Source organism: Xiphophorus couchianus, chromosome 11 (genome assembly GCF_001444195.1).
Source record: "Xiphophorus couchianus chromosome 11, X_couchianus-1.0, whole genome shotgun sequence".
Lineage (NCBI taxonomy): Eukaryota > Metazoa > Chordata > Actinopteri > Cyprinodontiformes > Poeciliidae > Xiphophorus > Xiphophorus couchianus.
Window position 1 is genome coordinate 170,260 of NC_040238.1, and position 22,109 is coordinate 192,368.

Here is a 22,109-nt window from a genome sequence, read left to right on the forward strand (position 1 = left end):
TAATAAGAAGAAGAAGCAAAAGGAGAAGAAGAAGAGAAGAACCGGATGTACAGTCTTTTACGGACGGGAAAGAAGGACCACTAACAGAAACAGAAGAAGCAATACTGGTAGGTTTGTTAGGTCGTACGAGTTTGTTTTTCAGTTTTGCTGGAGTTCCCAGACGCTTTCAAAGACTGCAGCTGGAACTTTTCAGGACTTTTCTGGGAGACCCAGCTTAAGAGCGAGTTTAGAACGTAAGGCTCTTTCTGTTCATCAATAACTCTTCTGTTTGATAATGTTTTTTAAGCATTACTTTTAGTTTCGTTGTTTTAAAAACGGCATTTTAAAACTGAATTCTTAATGGTTTGTTAAATACTTCTCGGCGTTTACGTTTGAGCTGATTCAGATTGAAAGGAGGTAGTAGTGACTGTTGGGCCTCATTTCAGAAAACGAGGTTGGTAGAAAACTCAAAGCAAGTTCAGGGGCAAGTATGTGCATATGCTAGGCATTCGGGTTCAGAAAGCCAGGTAGCCGTTATCCTTAATCAAGTTGCTTTTGCAACATATCCGTAACTCTGCTCAGTTGCAGAGTTGTTTGTACTAACTCTAAGCTTTTCCTACTTATTAGCTGAGGCCTTACATAAGGCAGGTGCCAAAGAAGATGTTTCCTTTTCTGGAGGGACCTGTAGATGTTGGAGAGCAAATATTCTGTAGAAATACTCGGCAGGTGTGAGGATTAAAACCCTTTTACCTGCATTGGTTGTGGCCATATTGTTGTGTGTCATGAAAATGTTTAAGAAAATAAGAATAAAATAAAGTCTAGTTGACATAAGAAGTCTGACAGAATGTGTACATGCTTTGAATGTACAGATGCTTTGAATTTTGTTGTATTGGTCCAGAAAAGAAAATTCCAAGTTCATTTTTAACTTCATTACACAATGGACAAGATAGTAATAGGGTTTTTAGGGCTGTTGGTACAAAATAACATGTATTCTCCAATTTAGCCATGAGTGCAGTCGTCAGGTCAGAAACCAATTAATTTAAAAACAAACAAACAAAAAAAATCCACAAGAGCCGTATGAAGGTCCTGCTTCATGTCCAACAAAATAGTAATCTTCATACATCTACTACATTTCTAGCAATTGCTGTAAGGCAATAAAGTGACTATATTGATGATAAAGGTCAGACTTAAAATACTGTTTGACAATGTGTGGCCCCTATCAGACAGCATGTAGTGGTAAGCTAATTATTTTGTTCTTGATTATGTATGCACTTGTTTTCTCTTTCCCTACTGGTTACTTGTTTCCTTGGTTTTAAAACCATTACAAAAAACAAAAAACTTTTTTTTTTCATCTTCTGGCATATCATTAGCATATCATTGGCTCATTATCATGACCCATCCCTACTTTAGCATTTTCTTCCTATATATATTTACATACACTGACTGAGGAAAGTGTTTAGGTTGGAGTAGATGTACTGACATTTGTAACTGTTCAACCAACATCGACTCCTCGCAGAAAAATGAGAGAATTAATAAAAAAATACTAAATCATTTTATTAAAGGCGTCGGTGATCACAATAAGTTTGAACGTAGTTATAATTTTTTTTTTTTTTTGTAGGTTTGAGGCTCATTCATGTGAAAAGGCGCTTAAGAGCACAAGGACAAGTGCACATTTCAGTGTGTGCAAGGTGGTGACACTGAAGCCATGGGACCAAGGAAGAAGACTTCTAAACTTCAGTCCTCAGTAGGCAGTATTGTGGAGGAACAAGCACTGACATCCTTTGAACGCAAGGACTACATCAATGAGCTGTCCCACGAAGTTCTTTGTCATATTTTCAGGTACACAGCAGAGATTGTTTTTTTCTTTTTAGAATTTCTAGACACTTTTGTTGACTGTCATTTGACTGACTGTCAAAAAACTGACGTTTCTATTTTTACTCGTTAATTTTTAAATGATAATTATGACATAGGCTATTCAGTTGCATTTAATTTCCCGTTAGTTTCATTAATATTCAACAAGTTGAACAGAGAATCCAGAAATTTATTCATTTGTTTTATATGTGAGCAGATCGCACATCAAGTAGATGAACCTTTTATCTTTAATGACAAAAAACACTGACTGGGGCCCAATAATAACAACTTCTGAACATCTGCCCGCCATGCTTTCCTTGCCTCCCGCCCCCTCTCCGCCAGGCTAAGCGTAGCCTATTTTTGTTTTTAGGAAAATAATAATAATTAAAAAAAAATCACTCAAAAAAAAAATATATATATATATATATGTATATATATATATACTTCTCTGTTGCTCTGAGCATTTCACTGACGGAGCTGATTTATTCTTAAAAGATAGGTTTATACTTTAAGCATTTAAAGCCGGAGAGCGGACCAATCACACAGCTGGCGCCTCTGCGCATTGCCTCGCGTGATGCATCTGCTTTATCTCAGTTTACCTCAGCGCAGATCACGCGTATCTCCTTTCAGTTAAACTGGACAGGCTGACGTGTATGGATATTTACATTAACCCCATGTGAGGAATTATGTCTCTTTGGAGAACTCTATATCAAGGTAATAGCTTTAAACGAACCATGTTAGATCTAGTTGCGCAGCTCTATGTGAACCGCAGGAATAACTTGAAGTCGTGCTTTCAGAGGTGCGCGTTGAGCAAGTGGTGAGAATGATTTCTAATTGTGAACAAAGAATTATGTGCTGTGTTGCTCAGCGTGTGGCTCTGTATTGGTCTTCCCTGTGTTGTGGTCCTGGTTAGCTGGTGTGTTAGTGATTAACGAACCACCACCAACCTCATCATTCAGGTTTCGCCTGGTGAGGAGCTTTCGTGCTCGCCTCATAGTCAAGCATCACGTTGGTTTTATATTATTATATAATTATTTTTAGTATTATTTTTTTTGGTTACATGATACACCAAACTGTCTCAAATTCTTTACCCACTTAGTCAGCCAGAGTTAATGCGCATGGTTGCGTGGAGATCTGAAAAACTCATTCTTAAAGCTTGGACAACCAAAACGGCTTCTGTGACTCTTTTTAAAGACTCCACAAACATTAAATGGAAGAGCTACTAAAGCCACATTAGCAGCGTTAAATAAAATCTCCCTTTTGTTGCACATCTTTGCGTGCAGTGCAGTGGATTTAACTCATCGTGCAGGGCCGGTCCAAGGCTGTGAGGCCTTGAACAGAATTAAATTTTTGCTGCTAAAACTTCAGCACCTCTAAAAGTTTCTGTGTTAGATTTAGTGAAATCTGGGAGAGGGTGAGTTGCTTAATTTGCTAGCATAAAAGCAATTTACTAATTTGTGTTTGTGAACAAACAGAGCTCAAACTCAAAGATTAAACTCATGCCAGAAAATTGGAGTTATGAAAATGTAAAATGTTTTGGAAATGTTTTATTTTGAAAGGCTCCCCAGATGGGGAGAAGAGCGAATGTTCAGTGACAGCTGAGTGCGGGACAGCAGAGTTCGGTGACAGCTGATTGAGTAGCGGAAAATAAATTAAATGTTCGACACTGAGAAAGAGCTCAATTGTTTCTGTGGATCATTCTGCAAAGGACAATCACAGTATCTGGACACCCATGAGTCTTATACTCATGGCATCAGATTGTTGCTTTGGTAAGAAAACAATTAAACTATGAATATTGTTTTTTGAACTTTTACAAAGTAAACTTGCCAGCTCCTTAAAATTTTACGTTTAAATGATAAACAATTGAAAATATTTTAATTTATGTATACTGAAACCATTAAATCAAATTTAGCAGCATTGATGATCTCAATAAATAATTGCGACATTTATATCTGTGGTCTGTTTTAAATTATCACCATTTATGGGCCCCTCAAGCTCTGAGGCCTTATGGAGCTGCTGACTTAATTTGGATTAAACAGAAATGCAAGTAATTGATATTCATTTTAATTGTATTCTTTGATTTGTTGTTTTTAAGAACAGTTGTGGGTTTAAATACCATTTCACTGACGATGTTTTCCTGTAGCAAGTTTTCTGGGGGAAACCCAATTAGCGGCGCCGGTTTCATTTTTGAGGTGGGGGGGCCATGGGGTGTTTCGTCACCTCTGTTACGCACTTTGAATGTCAGGTACTTGTTCAATTGATATGATGACGCCTGCCAATCAATTCAGTGGGTTTGTTGCAATTTGTCCTGAAGTAAATAGTAAACACCCCTTACCTGGAGGACAATGTTTTTGGTTCTACCATGCACTGCGCATCAAGTCTGCGGTGTGGCTAGATTTGATTATTGCTTGCTGCTGTCATAGAGATTTGGTGGAAAATAATCTGAAAAAAATGTTAAAAGTTGTCAGTGGGGAACATGCAGAAGGCAGCTTTACACAGAGCATTTAGATGGCGGAATGGACTTTATTCCATTTTCAAAACTGGAATCTGGAAAAATGTAAAAGATGGATAAATGCCTGCAGCCGAATACAGAGATCGACGGTATTAAAAACCCATGTTTGTATGAAGGTTTTGTCATCATTACATCATTGGTGTGAACGCACCAGTAGTGGGTGAAACAGTTGTCCAACCGAGAGACCCATCAACTCTTCAGTTCGCCAAATCCCCCTCCCCTCACCCCCACACACACAAAAAGCTCATGAACTGGCAACCCGCCAGAACTCCACATATGGTAAAAAGCTCTGGCAGGATCCAAAAGACAGCTCTTAGAACTACAGGAGGATTCAAACTTCGCTCATTCATTTTTAGCTTACAAAAAAGCGCCAAGCTGCCAAATTTACAAACGTAAACTGACCAATAACATTTAGGCTTGGGCTTGCGCACCTCCACGGAACGTGTGGATATAAAGTATATGTATATATGTGTATGTATGTGTATATGTATCACACATACATACATACATACATACATATACAGTATATATATATATATATATATATATAGTGAATTGGTGTTATGTAAATAATAGGTTGGACTGTTTTTTTAATTGATCCAACTCCACCATATATTTGATCTAACCTAAAAGTGCAAATATATAAAGAACATTATTTTTTTATTTTAGGTACCTTCCCATGAAGGATATCGTGTGTATGGAGTGTTTGTCTAGAAAGCTTCGAGAAGCTGTAAGTCTGTATCTGAGAGTAATCAAAATAGTGGATCTTTGTGCTGGTCGCTGGTGGGAGTACATGCCTTCAGGTAAGAGCCCTTTTGACGAAACATTCAGTTTCATTCATAACAAATAATTTAAACCATTTTAAATTCTCCAGCTTTGTAGATTTTCTCCTTTACCCATGTCAAGCTACAAGATGGTGACAAAAATAACTCGAAGAATAACCTGAATTATTATTTTCAAGTGAAAATAGTAAAAATATTTTCTATTATATTTTCAAGTTGTTGAAAGTAATCAATAACTTGCTATGTAATAACTGCTGTCACGTAGCAGTTATTTGTTATATAATATAGCAAATAACTTTTGTCACAGGATTAAACTCAATGCATCAAATTTAAGTTATTTAACTCATTTGTATGGGTTATATTTCAACTGAATGCATTTTGCTTTGAGTTATAACAATTTATTGTGCTCAAAATAGGGAGTGAACTATCCCCACTCCAGCTAAGTATCTTAGTGTTGGTGTTGTAAAGGTTTAGGTGGGATAGGAGGGTTGGAACAAGCTATTTGAATTCCCTTTGTGTTCCAAGGGAAACATTTTTTGCCTCAAGCAAACTGCCTATTTGTACACTTATTCCAATCTATCTTTTAATCTATTTATTAAAAGAATAAATTAATGTAAAAGAATTTTTCATTCTTCAGGATTTCATGTGTGAATCACCAGTCTTTGAAGTACAAATATAATCTGAAACATAGTCGGTTCATGCTTGTATTGTCTAGAGCCGAAATCAAGAATTGTGATTTGTTGCTCTGCCCTATTGCAAGACATCTAAAGGTTCTATGGAACGTGTTGTAGTGCTTTAATGAGCCATCATACTCTTCATAAACAATTGACTAGTTGATTATGTTTAATGCTTAGGTTTTACAGATAGAAGCTTTTTGATTCTTTTGAAGAAGATGCCTGACTTGGAACAGCTATATGGTCTCCACCCTCGGTACTTGGAAAGGAGACGTGTCAGAGGTTATGAAGCTTTCAGTATTCCTGGAGTACTGGAGGCACTACAAGCATGTCCTAATCTGCTGGTAAGTGTGGGCAATGTATCTTACCTCAGTTTACTTCATAAACATCGGTGATTTATTTTTACGGGTTTGTTGCTTGACCTTGTGACATTAAAATAAAAAAAAAAAAAGCTCCTGTCGCTTATCTGGCAATTCTTGCAATTACAAAAGGCTATTGCAGCGATTTCACTGTTGGGCCTACAGACAGAATTAAAATTAACAGTGATCTCACTAAACTATTTACTTTGAGAAGCAGTACAAGACCAGCATTTTGCTTCACTCCAGCAGTGGAACTCCCTGAAGCCTCTAGAGCAGTGGTCCCCAATCTTTTTAGTCGCGTGGACCGGTCAGCCCTTCGCAATTTTGCTGCAGGGGGCGGGGCGTCGTAAGTATCGAGTGGGGGGGGAGGGCTAACCCACTCGTTTTTTGCGGGGGTTACGTTCCAAAAAGAACCGCGATAGGCGAAATCCGCGAAGTAGGAACCTTTATTTTTTTACAATTATTATACAATAAAATACTCCATAATACATTGAAACCAAAGAACAAAACCAAACATTTGTTTAACAAATAAAAAGTACTCTATAAACATTTTATTAATTTTTTTTACAAATAACTACTGTACTGTAAAATAATAATTTTAATACGAACTGAAGGCGGATTCCCATGCCCGAATTACGGAGATCAGCGCCGCCCCACCGTGACCTGAGTTATTGGATTAGAACGGGAGAAAATAAAAAATGATTATGAAAAAAAAAAAAGTACAGTAGGACAAATAGTGACTCACGTGTATTTCACTGCTCTTCTGACTGAGCCGCTGCAGCCTGACTGCGCTCTGTAGCGTTTTTTTTTTTTCTTCTAAAGCCCGCGGTGCAGGTGTGTTTTTTTTTTTTTGAGAGAAGAACATAGTTATTGGTAGCTGTTGTCGCTCTTTTTTCTTCTGGGCAAAAAGATTCTTATAAACCGACATGCCACCATCGGTTATGTTAAATCTGGCAAGCTGTTTTACGTACGTGTACATATTATACCGCAACGTTCTTGACACACAGGTAGAGAAGAAGGGAGAGACTGTTTAGCTAATCAGAATGCAGAACACAATGCACGATGCAAATCCGCGAAGCAGGGAGACCGCGAAATGTGAACCGCGAAATAGCGATAGTTCACTGTACTCTGATGTTGTTTTGTTACTCATTCTGCTGCAAGTTGGCTCAATTTGGAGGACGGCAAGATGGCGGAGAGAGCGGATGCGCAGTAATGAGCTTCGGGTAGCGAACTCCCTAAATAAGTAATTAAACATTATGAAATCCAGACTAGACACAAAAAAATGAGTACAGTCGTAATTTATTAATAATAATAATAATAATAACTTAAAGCATCCAGTGATAACGGGAAAGATAACTACAAGCAAAAGAAAAAAACAACGAGGATAATGGCTAACAGCAAAGCTAACAAGGCTCTGCTAACTCACGACTACTGTATGGACACCGATGCCAAAGGGACTAAAAACGCCCTATCATCACCATCACCGGTACCACAGAAGAAGACAAAAGGAGACCAGGAGGTTAGTTTAAAAGCATCCAATGCCAAGATTTTAGAAGCAGTTGAAAATCTACAGAAAATTATGCTGAACTTTGGAGAAGAAATGAAACGGAACACGCTCTCCATTGCAAATATTGCTAAAGCGGTGGAGTTCAACAGCGCTGAAATTCAAGATTGTAAATATACAAATGGAAAGCAGGAAAATGAGATTACACAACTTAAAACCACAAATGCCAAGCTGACAAAGAAGATTCAAGAGATTGGAAGAAAAGCGGCAGAATCAGAGCGCTACAAAAGAAGATGGAATCTGTGCATTAACGGCTTAAAAGAGGAAAAGGAGGAAGACACAAGACAGAAAGTCGCAAATGTTATTAAGCAGATTTTGCCACAATGGAAAGAGAAGATGGACTTCATTCTCGACACTGTACACCGCCTCGGCCCGAACGACACCAACCGCCCACGGCAGATTACTGTCCAGTTTACTGGTCGGATCTTCAGGGATGAACTCTGGAGATCCACTAAGCAACACCCCATCTGCAGGGAGCTCAACATCCGGTTCTCCGAGGACCTCAGCAAAGAAGACCGAGAAGCACGACTGGCTGTGTGGCCCAAAGTAGAGCAAGCACGGAGAGCTGGGATAAAGGCGGTGTTCAAAGGCCCATATGCCTTTATCAATGGACAACGAGTTGCTCCTTAACGTCACAATAGATCTACACAACATTTCTGACTTCAGATAATTTGATCAGTTCAGGAGTTTTTGCTACCTACAGTTCAAAAAAGAACTAGATATTGTACAACAACTAAATTTATATTGCAATAAGCCCAATCCTTCAATGGAAGACAAAGAAAAAATACCAATCCTCCAACCCAAACTGGATGAAATGTATATCCAGAGGGCCAAAGGGGCTTTTATTAGATCAAGAGCAAAATGGATCGAAGGAGAAAAAAACACGGCCTACTTTTGTAATCTGGAAAGAAGAAGACAACAACAAAATTCTATCAAATCCTTAATAATAAATAATGTAGAAACCAACAATGAAAAATTAATATCAATTGAAATTTTTAAATTCTATAACAAATTATATACCTCCAAATTCTCAGAACAAAAATCTCACAACTTTTTAAAACAAATTGAAACATTTATCCCTAAAATAGAGAATGACTACAAAAAAACTTGTGACAACAAAATTACAATAGAGAAGAACTTCATAAGGCTGTTAATCGCTTATCAATAAATAAAGCACCGGGTCCAGATGGACTTACAGGAAACTTTTATAAACATTTTTGGGAAGACATAAAAATATTACTGCATCAAGTTTTTACAGAAATCTTTAAAAATTATTCTATACCTACCACAATGAATCAAGGAATTATTATATGTATACCCAAACCAGACAAGGACCCTAGATTTATTGAGAATAGAAGACCTATTACACTCAGAAATTCTGATTATAAATTACTAACATACATATTTACCATGCGTCTCCAAACAGGAATCTCAAACATCATTGCAGAATCACAATCTGGCTTCTTAAAAGTAAGGTCAATCCACAACAATATCAGACTGGTGAAGGACCTGATTGAATATAGGGATATGATCCAAGACGATGGCTTTATTCTTTTCCTTGACTTTTATAAAGCCTTTGACTCGGTGGAACATCAATTCTTATTCTCAGTTCTTGAACATTTTGGTTTTGGAGCCAATTTTATTAACTTAATTAAAGGTTTATATCAAAACATTAATAGTTGTGTAATACTACCTAAGGACACCACAGCCAGATTTAACATTAATGTTGGAATTCCTCAAGGGTGTCCCATCTCCCCATATCTCTTTAATTTGGTTGCAGAAATGTTAGCAATCTATCTTAAAAACTGTGTAGTCATTGAGAAATTAGATGTTTTTGGTACAGAATTAATCATTAGCCAGTTAGCAGATGACACCATCGTTTTCTTAAAAAATCACAAGCAGGTTTCAATTGTAATTGATAAAATTAAAAAATTTTCTGAGGCTTCAGGACTAACACTAAATTTAAAAAAATGTGAGCTTATAGCCATTCATGACACTCTCCTAAAAGAAATATCTAGTATTCCAATTAAATCTGAAATTAAATACTTAGGAAATGTTATAACCAAAAACCAAGAATCAACCTTAACTATTGAAAACAAGATCAAAGAATGTAAATCCAAACTTAACTCATGGCTCCAAAGAGACCTCTCTATTTTAGGACGCATTTATTTAACAAAAATGGAAAGTTTATCAAGATTAATTTACTCAACTTGTAGCACTGCTATCCCAAATAGTTTAACTAAAACTATTAACCAAATGAACATGAACTTTATTTGGAGGAACAGGCCACACTACCTACGGAAAAGTCATGTGGTGAAACAATTCAAAGATGGCGGTCTGAAAGTAATTGACTTTGAATGTCTTAACGGAACCCTTAAGATTAATTGGTTGAAATCCTGGGTTAAAAATTCTCAGTTATTTTGGTATTGTGTCCCTAATTATGTATTTAACTAAATAGGTGGTTTAAAACTTGCACTTCTAGCTGATTTCAATATAAATAAATTGCCCATTAAACTATCAGAGTTCCATAAACAAGTATTACTATATTGGAAAATGCTCTATGTACATAACTACTCGCCACACTCCTCTATCATATGGGATAACAGATTCATATTACATCGCAATAAATCCTTATTTTACAAAGATTGGATGGAGAAGAATATTTGGTCTATTATACACTTAATGGATGCCCTTGTTTGCCTGTTAAACTACGAACAATTATGTGCACAATATCAATTCTTTCCCCCAAGAGCTGAATTTACCAAATTATTTAATGCCTTTCCGAAACAATTTATTAATCAGGTACAAAACTTGATGATAAATAATCCGATGACCCCACAATTACCAAATTTATTAATTAATGGAATTTCATTGACTGACCAAAAATTCAATAACCACACAATTAGAAACTGTCTTAATGAAACTCTGTTCCCTGGGAAAATTAATAGAAATAACATTCTTTCCAAGTTTGATAATAAATCAATTGAAACGTTAAGAACTCTTTATTTTAAACTCCCCATACAACCAAAAGCTAAAGAAACACACTTTAAAATTTTAAATGCAATTTACCCTTCGAAAGAACTATTAAGAAATCGCTTTAATATCAATGACAATAAGTGCTCATTTTGTGAATGTGATATTGAAACGATAGACCATATCTTCTATGAATGCAACCAAACCAAAACATTCTGGAATTGCTTAGAAAGGTGGATCAGTTTAAAAATCACACTTCCTGAATCTATTTCTAGAGATATGGTAACTTTTGGAGTGTTATTAATAAACAAAACTACAGAACTCTGTTGTAACTTAATATTTTGTTTGGCAAAATTTTTTATTCATAAACAAAGAGTGCTGAGATCATCCCCAGTTTTTAACATCTTCTTATCTGAATTCCAGTTATATTTGAAATCCTTGAAATGTATTGAATTGTATGAATCCCTGGCTGAAATATTAATGGAATTGCCCACTGATGTATATTAATCCTAATACATGAATCCCCCTTTGCCCTTTTTTTTTTCTCTTTAGTTATTGTTTCACTATTACAATATTACTCTGTATTCCATTTTAAATATGCCTCTTCTATATGTGCCTTATACAGAATTCCACTACTGTAATTGCCGTATTTGTTTCTGATTAATTTGTTTAAAAAAGAAAATGTGTTCATGTAACGTCATGGTGATGTACCGTATGTGTCGGTGACACCTAGCAGACATTTCTGTTTGTATTGTTATGTATTTTGTATCTCAATAAAGATCCATTAAAAAAAAAAGAAAAAAAAGTTGGCTCAATTTTGACGCGCAAGACGTAACCGGTAAAATCCGGTTTAGGATTTTCAAAATAAAAGATCCGGAAGTAGTTCATTATTTCTTGCGCGGCCTGCTACCAATTGGTACCGGTACCGGTCCGTGGCCTGGTGGTTGGGCACCACTGCTCTAGAGTAGTTCAGCGGCATCAAACGCTAGTCAGCTCAGAGATAACACTCGGATGAGAATTTCTTTTAGTTAAAGGTAGAACTGAGGTAATTCTTTTTTTCAGCTTCCTCACTTACAGAAGGAGCTAGATGGGACAAAAAAGAAAAGTGTTCTGCTTTCACTGGGGAAACTGCCTAAGCAGATGAAGCAGGAATTTGATTTAACTAAGGTATACAAAGTGCAACAGTGAGGGAGGGCTTTGATACCTGTGACAAATGTAATGTTAGACAGTGACCAAAAATATAATGAGCTGGCAGAGACTTTCATATACACAATATCGCCAAAGTCTAGAATGCTCATGAAAGTGGCAGACACAATATGTTTTCTGGCATTTTTTGGAGAAATAACTCTTAATTCAAATAAAAAAAACTATTGTAACTTAAGTTTTTTTTTAAAGAAAATTTTTGTTGTGGGGCTTAAAAGTTACATTTTCACCTATGTTGATGCAAAGATATTTATACAATGTTATGAAATCAATGGACATTCATGGAACCCCCTAAAAGATAGTAGAAACTGCAAGGAAATTGAAATGTTAAAAGATGTAGGTGCTGCATTATTCTTATAAAGCAACCAATAATTCATAATTCTTTAAATAGTCCAGCCACTCTTAACTTTTTTTTAAAATTCTACTCTCCAAACAACTTCTGCTCATGTGCTCAAATTTTACTCTTTGTACATGTTATATATGAAAACATAGGAATGTATGTCTGGATTCATAAAACGTAACATTCTTTGACGTGGGACCTGCAGTTTTCTGGGAAATCAATGCCAGTGTCACCAAATTGGGAATAGGGCGCTATATATTGTGAGAGAGGAAAAAATCAGCGACATACAGCTTGATCTGACATGTTTTTGTAACGTCATTTCCTAAATGATGCCACATAGACCCATATGGCTTATATGAGTTTCTCTTGAGACCTCTCTGGGGTTCCTGATACAGTTATTCTAATACATGTTCAGGTTTTTCCATAAAATTAGATCTGTTCCAGTTCACTAAATCAGCATTTCACTGAAAGAGCTCAAATTATAAACTTCTAAAATTATACATATTTTTACATAGTCACAGCTCCTAAATAAATTGTGATACACACATGAAACAAGGCATGATTATTCACTGATCCTTTCTGATTCCTAGGGTGTAAGTATCACATCCATGGCCCTTATATTTTCTGAGTTAGAGGGCATAGTTTGCAACCTACTAAAGAATTTTTAGTGTGTCCATTTTATTAATGTCTTTGACACAGTATTGTGCCTTCAATATTTTGAAAAATATTGAGTAGGACAGGAACATTCCCCAATTTGTTTAGATAAAAATGATAGATTAATGATAGACAAAGCCTTTGCGTTTCCTGAGGTATCAACAGGCGTCCAGAGTGGCTGCTTTAAAGTTCTTTATTGAACTGGCTGGACTGGTGTCTTCCCCTCCTGCAGCTCTCCAACATGTGCCAGTATATGTATAGTCTTTGTGAGGACACTGCCTCTATAACGTGCTGTCTTTTAAAGTAAAGGTTAACCTAATCAATGCTACTATCTTCAAAGAGCTGTTTGAAACGCTTCTTATGTTTAATGGAAGTGAAGCACTGCTTAAATAATGTCGGTGCCTGATTAAAAAAAAAAAAAAGCAGCAGCCATTTTATGACTCAAAAATACTACTCCTATTCCAATACCAGGACAACAGTGATTTATTTTAATAGGGTTGTTTCAGACTTCATTATGTAGGGTTTTGTAAGCATAATGCATGGGCATGGAGCAGGCAGGTGAGATTTTTACAATGGCATGCTGCTATTGCAGGTCAACATGTTAGTTGTTGCTATCATGAGTATTTTAGCTAGCTTTAACTTTTTAGCAATTTTTAGCTTTTACTTGGTTTTTTTCCACATTGTATAGAATATGTTACAGTAGGTCAACATGCTAGTGCTAGCCTAGATGATATCAATAGTATTTTCGTTAGCTTTAACTATTTAGCCCATTTTACCTCATAAATTGCTGTAACTCTACAGCAATTTATTCTTTGATTAGCTTTGAAAGCAGTGTTCTGCACCAATGTCAAATAATCTGAGTGGGACTTTTGCATTGACTGAAAGTTTTCTCTCCTCTTTAATATGTTTATGTATTAGGTTTCTTCTGCTGCTTCTGCCCATTTTGTACATTTCTGCAAGTCTTCTGCAGTTAACTTCAACTGCTCTGGCAATTTTCAACCAAAAATGTAGTTAACAGCTGATATTTTTTTTACATTTCTTTTCAATTGCATTTTTCTGTGAAAATCCAAATTTTGTAGTTTTATTTAAATTCCAGAAATCTATTTTATTATATGGCAAGAATCCTCAAATCCAGGATTTGAGGAGAACCCTGAGAACTTGATTGTATACTGAGCAGGTAATTTAGCCATTTAATTCAGGTGTGTTGGACCAAGGACACTTGCCCTCAAGGCCTGGACTTGAGGATTCCTGTTATATAGTGACAGTAGTATTTGGTCCTACTCCCTAAATTGCCTGCTGTTTGACAATAAAGCATATTTCTGTTCTATTCTATTAATTCACCATTGCCTTATGTGTTTATTTAATCACACTGACACAATAAAGTGTTTTGGTAATTGTCCTTCTTTCTGTTTTTAATCTGTCTAAAGAGTTACGTGTTACACCCAACTGTATGAAAAGTGCTATAAATAACCATTGATCATTATTTTGTTTTAGGGTCTTGAGACTTCTCATCTAGAGCTAGTGGAAGCCATTTGGAACTACATGCCTCAGGTTCACATTCTGGGAAAGTTTCGCAACCGAAATGGGGCTTTTCCAATTCCTGCTGAGAATAAACTTACCATCCCTGTAACTGCAAAACTCCAGACACTACACCTTGTGGGTGAGTGGGGTACAATACCCAAAAGAGACATGACTTTTTTTATATGAATTGTATACATTAGTGGTGCAGTAAGTAGCACTGTTACCTTCCAGCATGCATGATTTGTCTCAGAGTACTCCTCCCACAGTCCAGGACATGACTAACAAGGTCTCGCTAATGTTGATGTTTTTTTGTTTTTTTTTTGTTCGTCTCTGAAATGAATACGTGATTCTATTTTTTCACAAGATATTTTCAGCTCCCATTTTAAAATGCTACAGCTGCATTTAATTCAAATGACTTTTGCAGGTGTGAATGTCCCAGAGATTCCATGTGTGTCTATGCTGCGACACCTTTACCTGAAGTGGGTCCGACTCACCAAGCCACAACCATTTAAGGACTTTTTGTGTGTGAACCTGAGATCTTTTGTGATGAGGAATTGTGCAGGACCAACCAATTCCCTGAAATATGTTCCACTGGTTACGGGCTTGGCATCAGCCCGGAACTTGGAGCAACTGGAGCTAGTGAGGGTTCCTTTCCTGGGAGGCCTTATCCAACATGTGGTGGAGGATAGCTGGAGGTCAGGTAAGACATTATAATAGTCATACGATTGTCTATTGTACAGATAGGCATTCAATTCCCATTCAATTAATTACATTCTAAATTGATCCATGTTAAAGGGACAGTATTTGGCGCCGTTATGAGTGAACTGAATGTCTTAAATGTGCAGCATGTGACTAAAACAAAAAAAAGAGATTTTACATATGCATTTACATTTGCTATGTCCTAGCATAAGGCAGATAATTTCTGAAAAAATTGATCGATCTCCTCTACCTCCTCCCTGTGTTTTGCAGAATTACTCAGCTCAGTCAGAAACAGCCAATCAGAACCAGCATTAATCATCTGACAAAATGACACTTTGACACAACGAAAAGTAGTCGGTGTGCAGCTTATATAACAGTGTAAATTTATTCTTCCCTCAAAATAACTCTATATGCAACCATTAATGTCTAAACCACCGGCAACAAAAGTGAGTACACCCTTAAAAGACGACACCTCTAAATGTCCAAACTGAGTACTGCTTGTCATTTTTCCTTCAAAATGTCAAATTACTAGTTAGTGTTACTAGGTCTTATGTGTGCATAGGGAGCAGGTGTGTTAAATTTTGTAGTACAGCTCTCCAGCTCTCACACTCTCTCATACTGATTAGTGAAAGTTCCAACATGGCGCCTCATGGTAAAGAACTCTCTGATAATCTTAAAAGATGAATTGTTGCGCTACATGAAGATGGCCAAGGCTACAAGAGGATTGATAACACCCTGGAACTGAGCTGCAGCTTGCTAAAAGAGGAGGGTCAAACTCAGAACAGACCTCGAGTTGGTCGTCCAAAGAAGCTGAGTGCACGTGCTCAGCATCACATCCAAATGCTGTCTTTGAAAGACAGGCGCAGAAGTGCTGTCAGCATTGCTGCAGAGATTGAAGAGGTGGGAGGTCAGCTTATCAGCACTCAGACCAAATGCCGCACTCTACATCAGATTAGTATGCATGGCTGTCACCCTAGAAGGAAACCTCTTCTGAAGTCTGTACTCAAGAAAGCCCTCAAACAGTTTGCTGAAGACATGTCAACAAAGGACATGGAATACTGGAACCAGGTCCTATGGTCTGACGAGACCAAGATCAGTTTTTTTTTGTTCAGATGGTCTCCAGCATGTGTGGCAGCTGTCAGGTGAGAAGTACAAAGATAAGTGTGTGATGCCTACAATTAAGCGTGGCGAGAATGCCATGGTCTGGGGCTGCATAAGTGCAGCAGGTGTACTCATGGTGCACTATATTTCATTCACTCCAATATGTACTGTGAAAGACTGGAGCACCCCGTCTGGAAACTGGATCACAGGGCAGCGTTCCAGCATGATAACGACCCCAAACACACCTCTGAGATGACCACTGCTTTATTGAAGAGGCTGAAGGTGAATTACTGACCAAGCATATCTCCAGACCTAAACCCAAAAGAACATCTTTGGGACATCCTCAAGAGGAAGATGGAGGAGCACCAAGTCTTGAACATCTGCCACCTCCATGATGTCATCACGGAGGACAGTAACATCCTGTGAATCTCTGGTAAACTCCAAGCTCAGGAGAATTAAGGTAGTTTTGGTAAATAATACTGGCCACATAAAATATTGACACTTAAGGAACTTTCACTAAGGGGTGTTCTCACTTTTGATGCAGATAGTTTAGGTATTAGTGGCTGTATGTAGTATTATTTTGAGGGAAGAATAAATTTACACTGTTATATAAACTGCATACAGACTGCTTTTCATTGTGTCAAAGTGTCATTTTGTTAGTGTTGTCGCATGAAAATATATACTTGAATATCTGCAGAAATGTGAGGGATGTACTCACTTTTGTGATACACTGTATATATATTTTACAGTGCATAAAATATATATACAGTATATACAGTGCATAAAATGTATATCCAGTGCATATACAGTGTACAAAATAATAATTATTATTATTTATAATTTATAATAAATGTATAATTTGTTATACAATTATAATTAATTCTTCACTTGTTGTGAAGAATCAACAAGTGAGACACAATTGTGAGGTGGAACAAAATTTATTGGATATTTTAAACTTTTTTTAACAAATAAAAAACTGCAAAGTGGGGCTTGCAATATTATTTGGCCCCCTTGCGTTAATACTTTGTAGCACCACCTTTTGTTGCGATTACAGCTGCAAGTCGCTTGGGGTATGCCTCTAATAAGTTTTGCACATCAAGAGACTGAAATTCTTGCCCATTCTTCCTTGCAAAATAACTCGAACTCAGTGAGGTTGGATGGAGAATGCTTGTGAACAGCAGTTTTCAGCTCTTTCCAAAGATTCTTGACTGGATTCAGGTTTGGACTTTGACTTGGCCATTCTAACACCTGGATACGTTTATTTGTGAACCATTCCATTGTAGATTTTGCTTTATGTTTGGGATCATTGTCTTGGAAGATAAATCTCCGTCCCAGTCTCTGGTCTTTTGCAGACTCCAACAGGTTTTCTTCCAGAATGGTCCTGCATTTGGCTCAATCCATCTTCCCATCAATTTTAACCATCTTCCCTGTCCCTGCAGAAGAAAAGCAGGACCAAACCATGATGCTGCCACCACTGTGTTTGACAGTGGGGATGGTGTGTTCAGGGTGATGAGCTATGTTGCTTTTACGGCAAACATATTGTTTTGCATTGTGGCCAAAAAGTTTGATTTTGGTTTCATCTGACCAGAATACCTTCTTCCACATGTTTGGTGTGTCTCCCAGGTGGCTTGTGGCAAACTTTAAATGATCCTTTTTATGGATATCTTTCAGAAATGTCTTTCTTCTTGTCACTCTTCCATAAAGACCAGATTTGTGCAGTGTATGACTGATTGTTGTCCTATGGACAGACTTTCCCGCCTCAACTGTACAGTTCATCCAGAGTGATCATGGGCTTCTTGGCTGCATCTCTGATCAGTCTTCTCCTTGTCATGTTTAGAGCAGGGGTGCTCAATACGTCGATCGTGATCAACCGGTCGATCACGGGAAGGTTTTGAGTCGATCTCGGCAGTAGGTGACAAACTGAACGCCGCCAGGACACTGAGACCAGCACTTCCTCTTCTGACAGGCTTATGAAAATATTCACTAAGATCCTAAACATTTGTTGCTTCATTAAAGAATAATAATTTTTAAAAAATCAACAAAATGTGTTAAAATTAATAATCAGTAATTATTGTTACAACAAGGTGTCGCGCAATTCAGTGCGTTTCGGTTCCATTAACCCAAAAGGCGACTCAAAGACCGATTGACTAGCAGAACAGGAGTTTAGATTAGCTACTCAAACATCGCTGTGTTCATGAGAGGATTATTAATAATCAAGGAATAAATATCAAGCCTGGATACCTGATATTGTAACAGACTGAATGATGATGCCATAGCTAAGAAGAATACCAGACCAGATTTAGTTTCTCTGGAGAGAAAAACAGACACAGAACATAAAGTTAAAAGCTGAATTAACAGCAAATGGTAAAATTAGAGAGCAACAAAGTGAAGAAGTGTAGTCATTATGTCCTCTAACATCCAAAACTTATAGCAGCATAATGCAGAGATAGCTCATGACTGTGGAGGATCTGTCTGGCCATAGTTAAGAATAAATACAGAAATAAATAAATAATCATGTGACTAAGTTTACAGAAAGTACAGTTATTAAATCACTGTGTAACTGTTGTTAGTAATTAAATTATACTGTGAGACATGAATGTGTACATCTTTTAATTAGCTTCTTTATTTAATAACTTATGCAATAACTACCTGATTTATTCATTATGTGTTATGATTTTCAGTTTTATTTATGAGTAACTTATTTTTTTAATGAATTTATGTGTATCTTTTAATATTTTTTTACTTTAAACTTTCTTGCTATTTTTTACACAATTTAGTTCTTCAAGTATAAAATGGTCATGTTGTCTTTAAGTCCTTTTATGTGTTTACTTAGGAGGATTTAGAAACCTTCACACCATTGTGTTTGGAGCTTGCAAGAATGCCTTGGAAGTGGACTTGGGCTACCTCATTATCACTGCTGCCCGCAGGTACTCAGCCGTTTAGCTGAATGAATATATTAAAAGTATTAGCATAATCATTATGGAGTTTAATTCTTGGAGAGAATATCTGTTGAACTGTTGCTATGTTTTTGTTTAGATCGACAGCCTCACATACACTGTCACACTCTGCAAACTGCGCATGTTCTGTGAGCTGCGCAGAATTTGTGTGTGCTCTTGAGGATTGAAATTTAATTCTCAAGAGTACTGATTTCCTACATTTCTCCTGATAAATTCCTTCATTTCCTACAAATGTCTTGGGGACAGATATTTCATGTGCAGTACCATGTAGCAACACAAATGTAAACAATGGAGGGAGAAGAGAGATGCACATTTTAGCTGGAAATAAAAGTACTATAATGAGTTTATGTCAGCTAAGGATGATGGTATCAAGGTTTGTTATATCCTCTCTGCTGGTGACTTTTCTCCAGAAGACTTTTCAAGTAGTTACACACTTGAAAATAGGAAAGACATAAAATCAAGAGCAATTTTCAGTGCGTTTCTCATTTAGCAGTTTAATGCAATTAGGCAGAGCACTAAAAGCCCCCTAGTGAGATATATTGGTTTCTGGGAAGATGGTAATTCAGGCAGGCAGCTTCCTTCAAGCAGTAATGCACTAATCCCTATATAAAGTTTGGACCTTTGTTTTTGAGCACCAAAAACATTACTAATATTGCCTATAAATATGTTAAAACAAAAATCCAGCAAGATAATTGTGTCCCAGAATGAGGTTATCAGCAACCTAATTGTGGAAGCCATTAACAAGCTGACAAACAAGATGGATGACTTGAGTGTGCAGCTACGCAACATGATAATGGTGGGTAACATCTCTAAGCTAGCCAAAATGAGTGCAGTTCATATAAATCACTATAAAACTAAACTATCCGGCCTGGAAAAAGATGTGCCTGTGCTCATTAAAGACAGTGTGGTGCTGAAGGAACGATTGTTGGAACCAAAATGCTTTAAACGCAGTTGGAATTTGAAAATCCAGGGCTTGCAGAAAATTAATAAAGAAGATACCTGCACAGAAGTTGTTGATATTTTATCCAAGATCACACCACACTGGGCCTCATCAATTAGCAACGCAGTGGATACCGTGCATTGTTTGTGGAAACAAAAAGGAAGACACTGACAAACACTGATTCAGTTCAGCATGAGGCACCACTGGAATGCCTTCTGGAAACTCACCAAAGATTCCAAGACATTCAAGGAGTTGGGCAACCACTTCAAACAAAATTTCTGCAAATTGGACCTGGGGAAAAGAGCTGCAGTCTGGCCCAGAATGGAGCAAGCCAGGAGCGAGGGCAAGAATGTCTACTAACGAGGGCACGTCAGCTACATCGGCGGAGTTTGGGTATTCCCTGATTGACTGAAGAACCAATTATAGTGTCTAGTGATCACACACTACAGTAGGAGCAACACAAGAAGTTAGCTTACGGTTCAAAATGAGTTATATTCCTTTATCTATTTCTAAAATGCATTTTGATTAAATAGGCTAAATAAATAAACAAATGAGGCTGTTTAAGTAGGCAAATTCAAAGTTCACGTTTGCTAAACTTTTTTGATAAATATGTCCTGATCACGTTCTTTGGTTAGAGGTCAATTGCTCTGTTCTGAATTCAGTTGAAGGGGAGTTAGTGTTTCATTCTTATTAACAAGCGCACAAGGTTCAGTTACCTTCTCTATATTATTTATTCTGGTGCTTCCCTTTTATATCTGTTTTTCTTTCTAATTTTAATTGTGTGTGTCTTTAAATACTAGAGTTTTAAATCAAATTAATTGATTCAGTGTTTCATTTTTAATAGGAAAATGTCAATGTGATAAAATGTAAAACATGGCCATAATATGCCCTTTTACTCAAAATGGCTAACTCCCTGTATATTTTAGGACATGTATTCAAGAAACTTTTTTTTCTTCTTTTAGAAAGGATATATACCTATATACCAAGCTTCAGATCTCTATGATGTACGGTTTGACCTGTCTCAGATAGTTGTTCTAGAGCAGTGTTTCTCGACCCTTGGCCTCAAAGCACACTTCCCTGCATGTTTGAGGTGTTACCTTGCTTCAGCCCAGCTGATTTTATTTGATGGATGATTAACATAACATATGCAGGGGAGTTTGCCTTGAGGACCAAGACTCTGAAACACTGCTCTGGAGCAATTTGGCCACTGCCACTTTTGGATGCTATTGAAATCCAAACAATTCTGTGAAGTGACAATTTTCTGTGACATTTGGTGAGTTTTTGAATATGTTGAGGCCTCCAAAAAGCCACATAAAGTGTTGGGGGGAAAAAAACAAACAAAAAAAACATGGCAAATACAATAGGCCTTCATAGCACTATTGCTGCTTGGGTCTCATAGTAGTCCTCAGCATTTTAGATTGTTGATTTACTGAGTATATTATTTAAAACATTTGAATAAATTCATGTTTAATTCTATCCCATTTGTATTTTACAGGCTTCATGAACTGCGAATCCAGCCTTCACTTACTAAAGATGGAGTTTTCTCAGCTCTGAAAATGGCCGAACTTGAGTTCCCCCAGTTTGAGACTCTCCATTTGGGATATGTGGATGATTTTCTTCTGCAATGTTTGTATTTCTCATAAAGCTTAGAAAAAAATGTGGTTAAGTCAGCATGCCTTGTTTTGTGGTGGCTGCATTCAACCTGTTTTTGTTTCATTGTTTACTCTGGTTGGTTTGACTGATTAGTTATTTGAGGAGTCAAAAACACTCCTGGTGATATTGCTGTTAACACTTACATGGACCATATCTCCTCCCACTCTGATTGGTTTGTAGACATCTAAACATACTTCTACATAGTTTTTATCCAGTAAAAAGGCCAGTGTGCATCTGTTGGCACAAATACACACTAATGTTCACATTTTTCAAATTCAAATACACTTTATTCATCCCAAAGTGAAATTAAATGTTATTGTAACTCACTGAGTGGAAACTAGAGTTCT

The 22,109-nt window shown here is 36.9% G+C and overlaps 1 protein-coding gene across 3 annotated transcripts in view; it reads left to right on the forward strand.

Annotated features, from left to right (window-relative positions):
- fbxo38 (F-box protein 38) overlaps positions 1 to 22,109 on the forward strand; it is a 55,165-nt gene continuing 33,056 nt past the window's right edge. For 2 of the 3 annotated variants that reach the window (XM_028031365.1, XM_028031367.1), the window contains exons 1-8: positions 1 to 107; positions 1,598 to 1,818; positions 5,012 to 5,145; positions 5,979 to 6,142; positions 14,386 to 14,551; positions 14,837 to 15,112; positions 19,046 to 19,139; positions 21,605 to 21,735. In XM_028031365.1, the coding sequence (XP_027887166.1) occupies positions 1,685 to 1,818; positions 5,012 to 5,145; positions 5,979 to 6,142; positions 14,386 to 14,551; positions 14,837 to 15,112; positions 19,046 to 19,139; positions 21,605 to 21,735 (1,099 nt within the window). In that variant the 5' untranslated portion in view covers positions 1 to 107; positions 1,598 to 1,684. Of the gene's footprint in view, positions 234 to 1,597; positions 1,819 to 5,011; positions 5,146 to 5,978; positions 6,143 to 14,385; positions 14,552 to 14,836; positions 15,113 to 19,045; positions 19,140 to 21,604; positions 21,736 to 22,109 lie in introns of all 3 variants that reach the window. The other variant, XM_028031366.1, reaches the window with a different exon arrangement.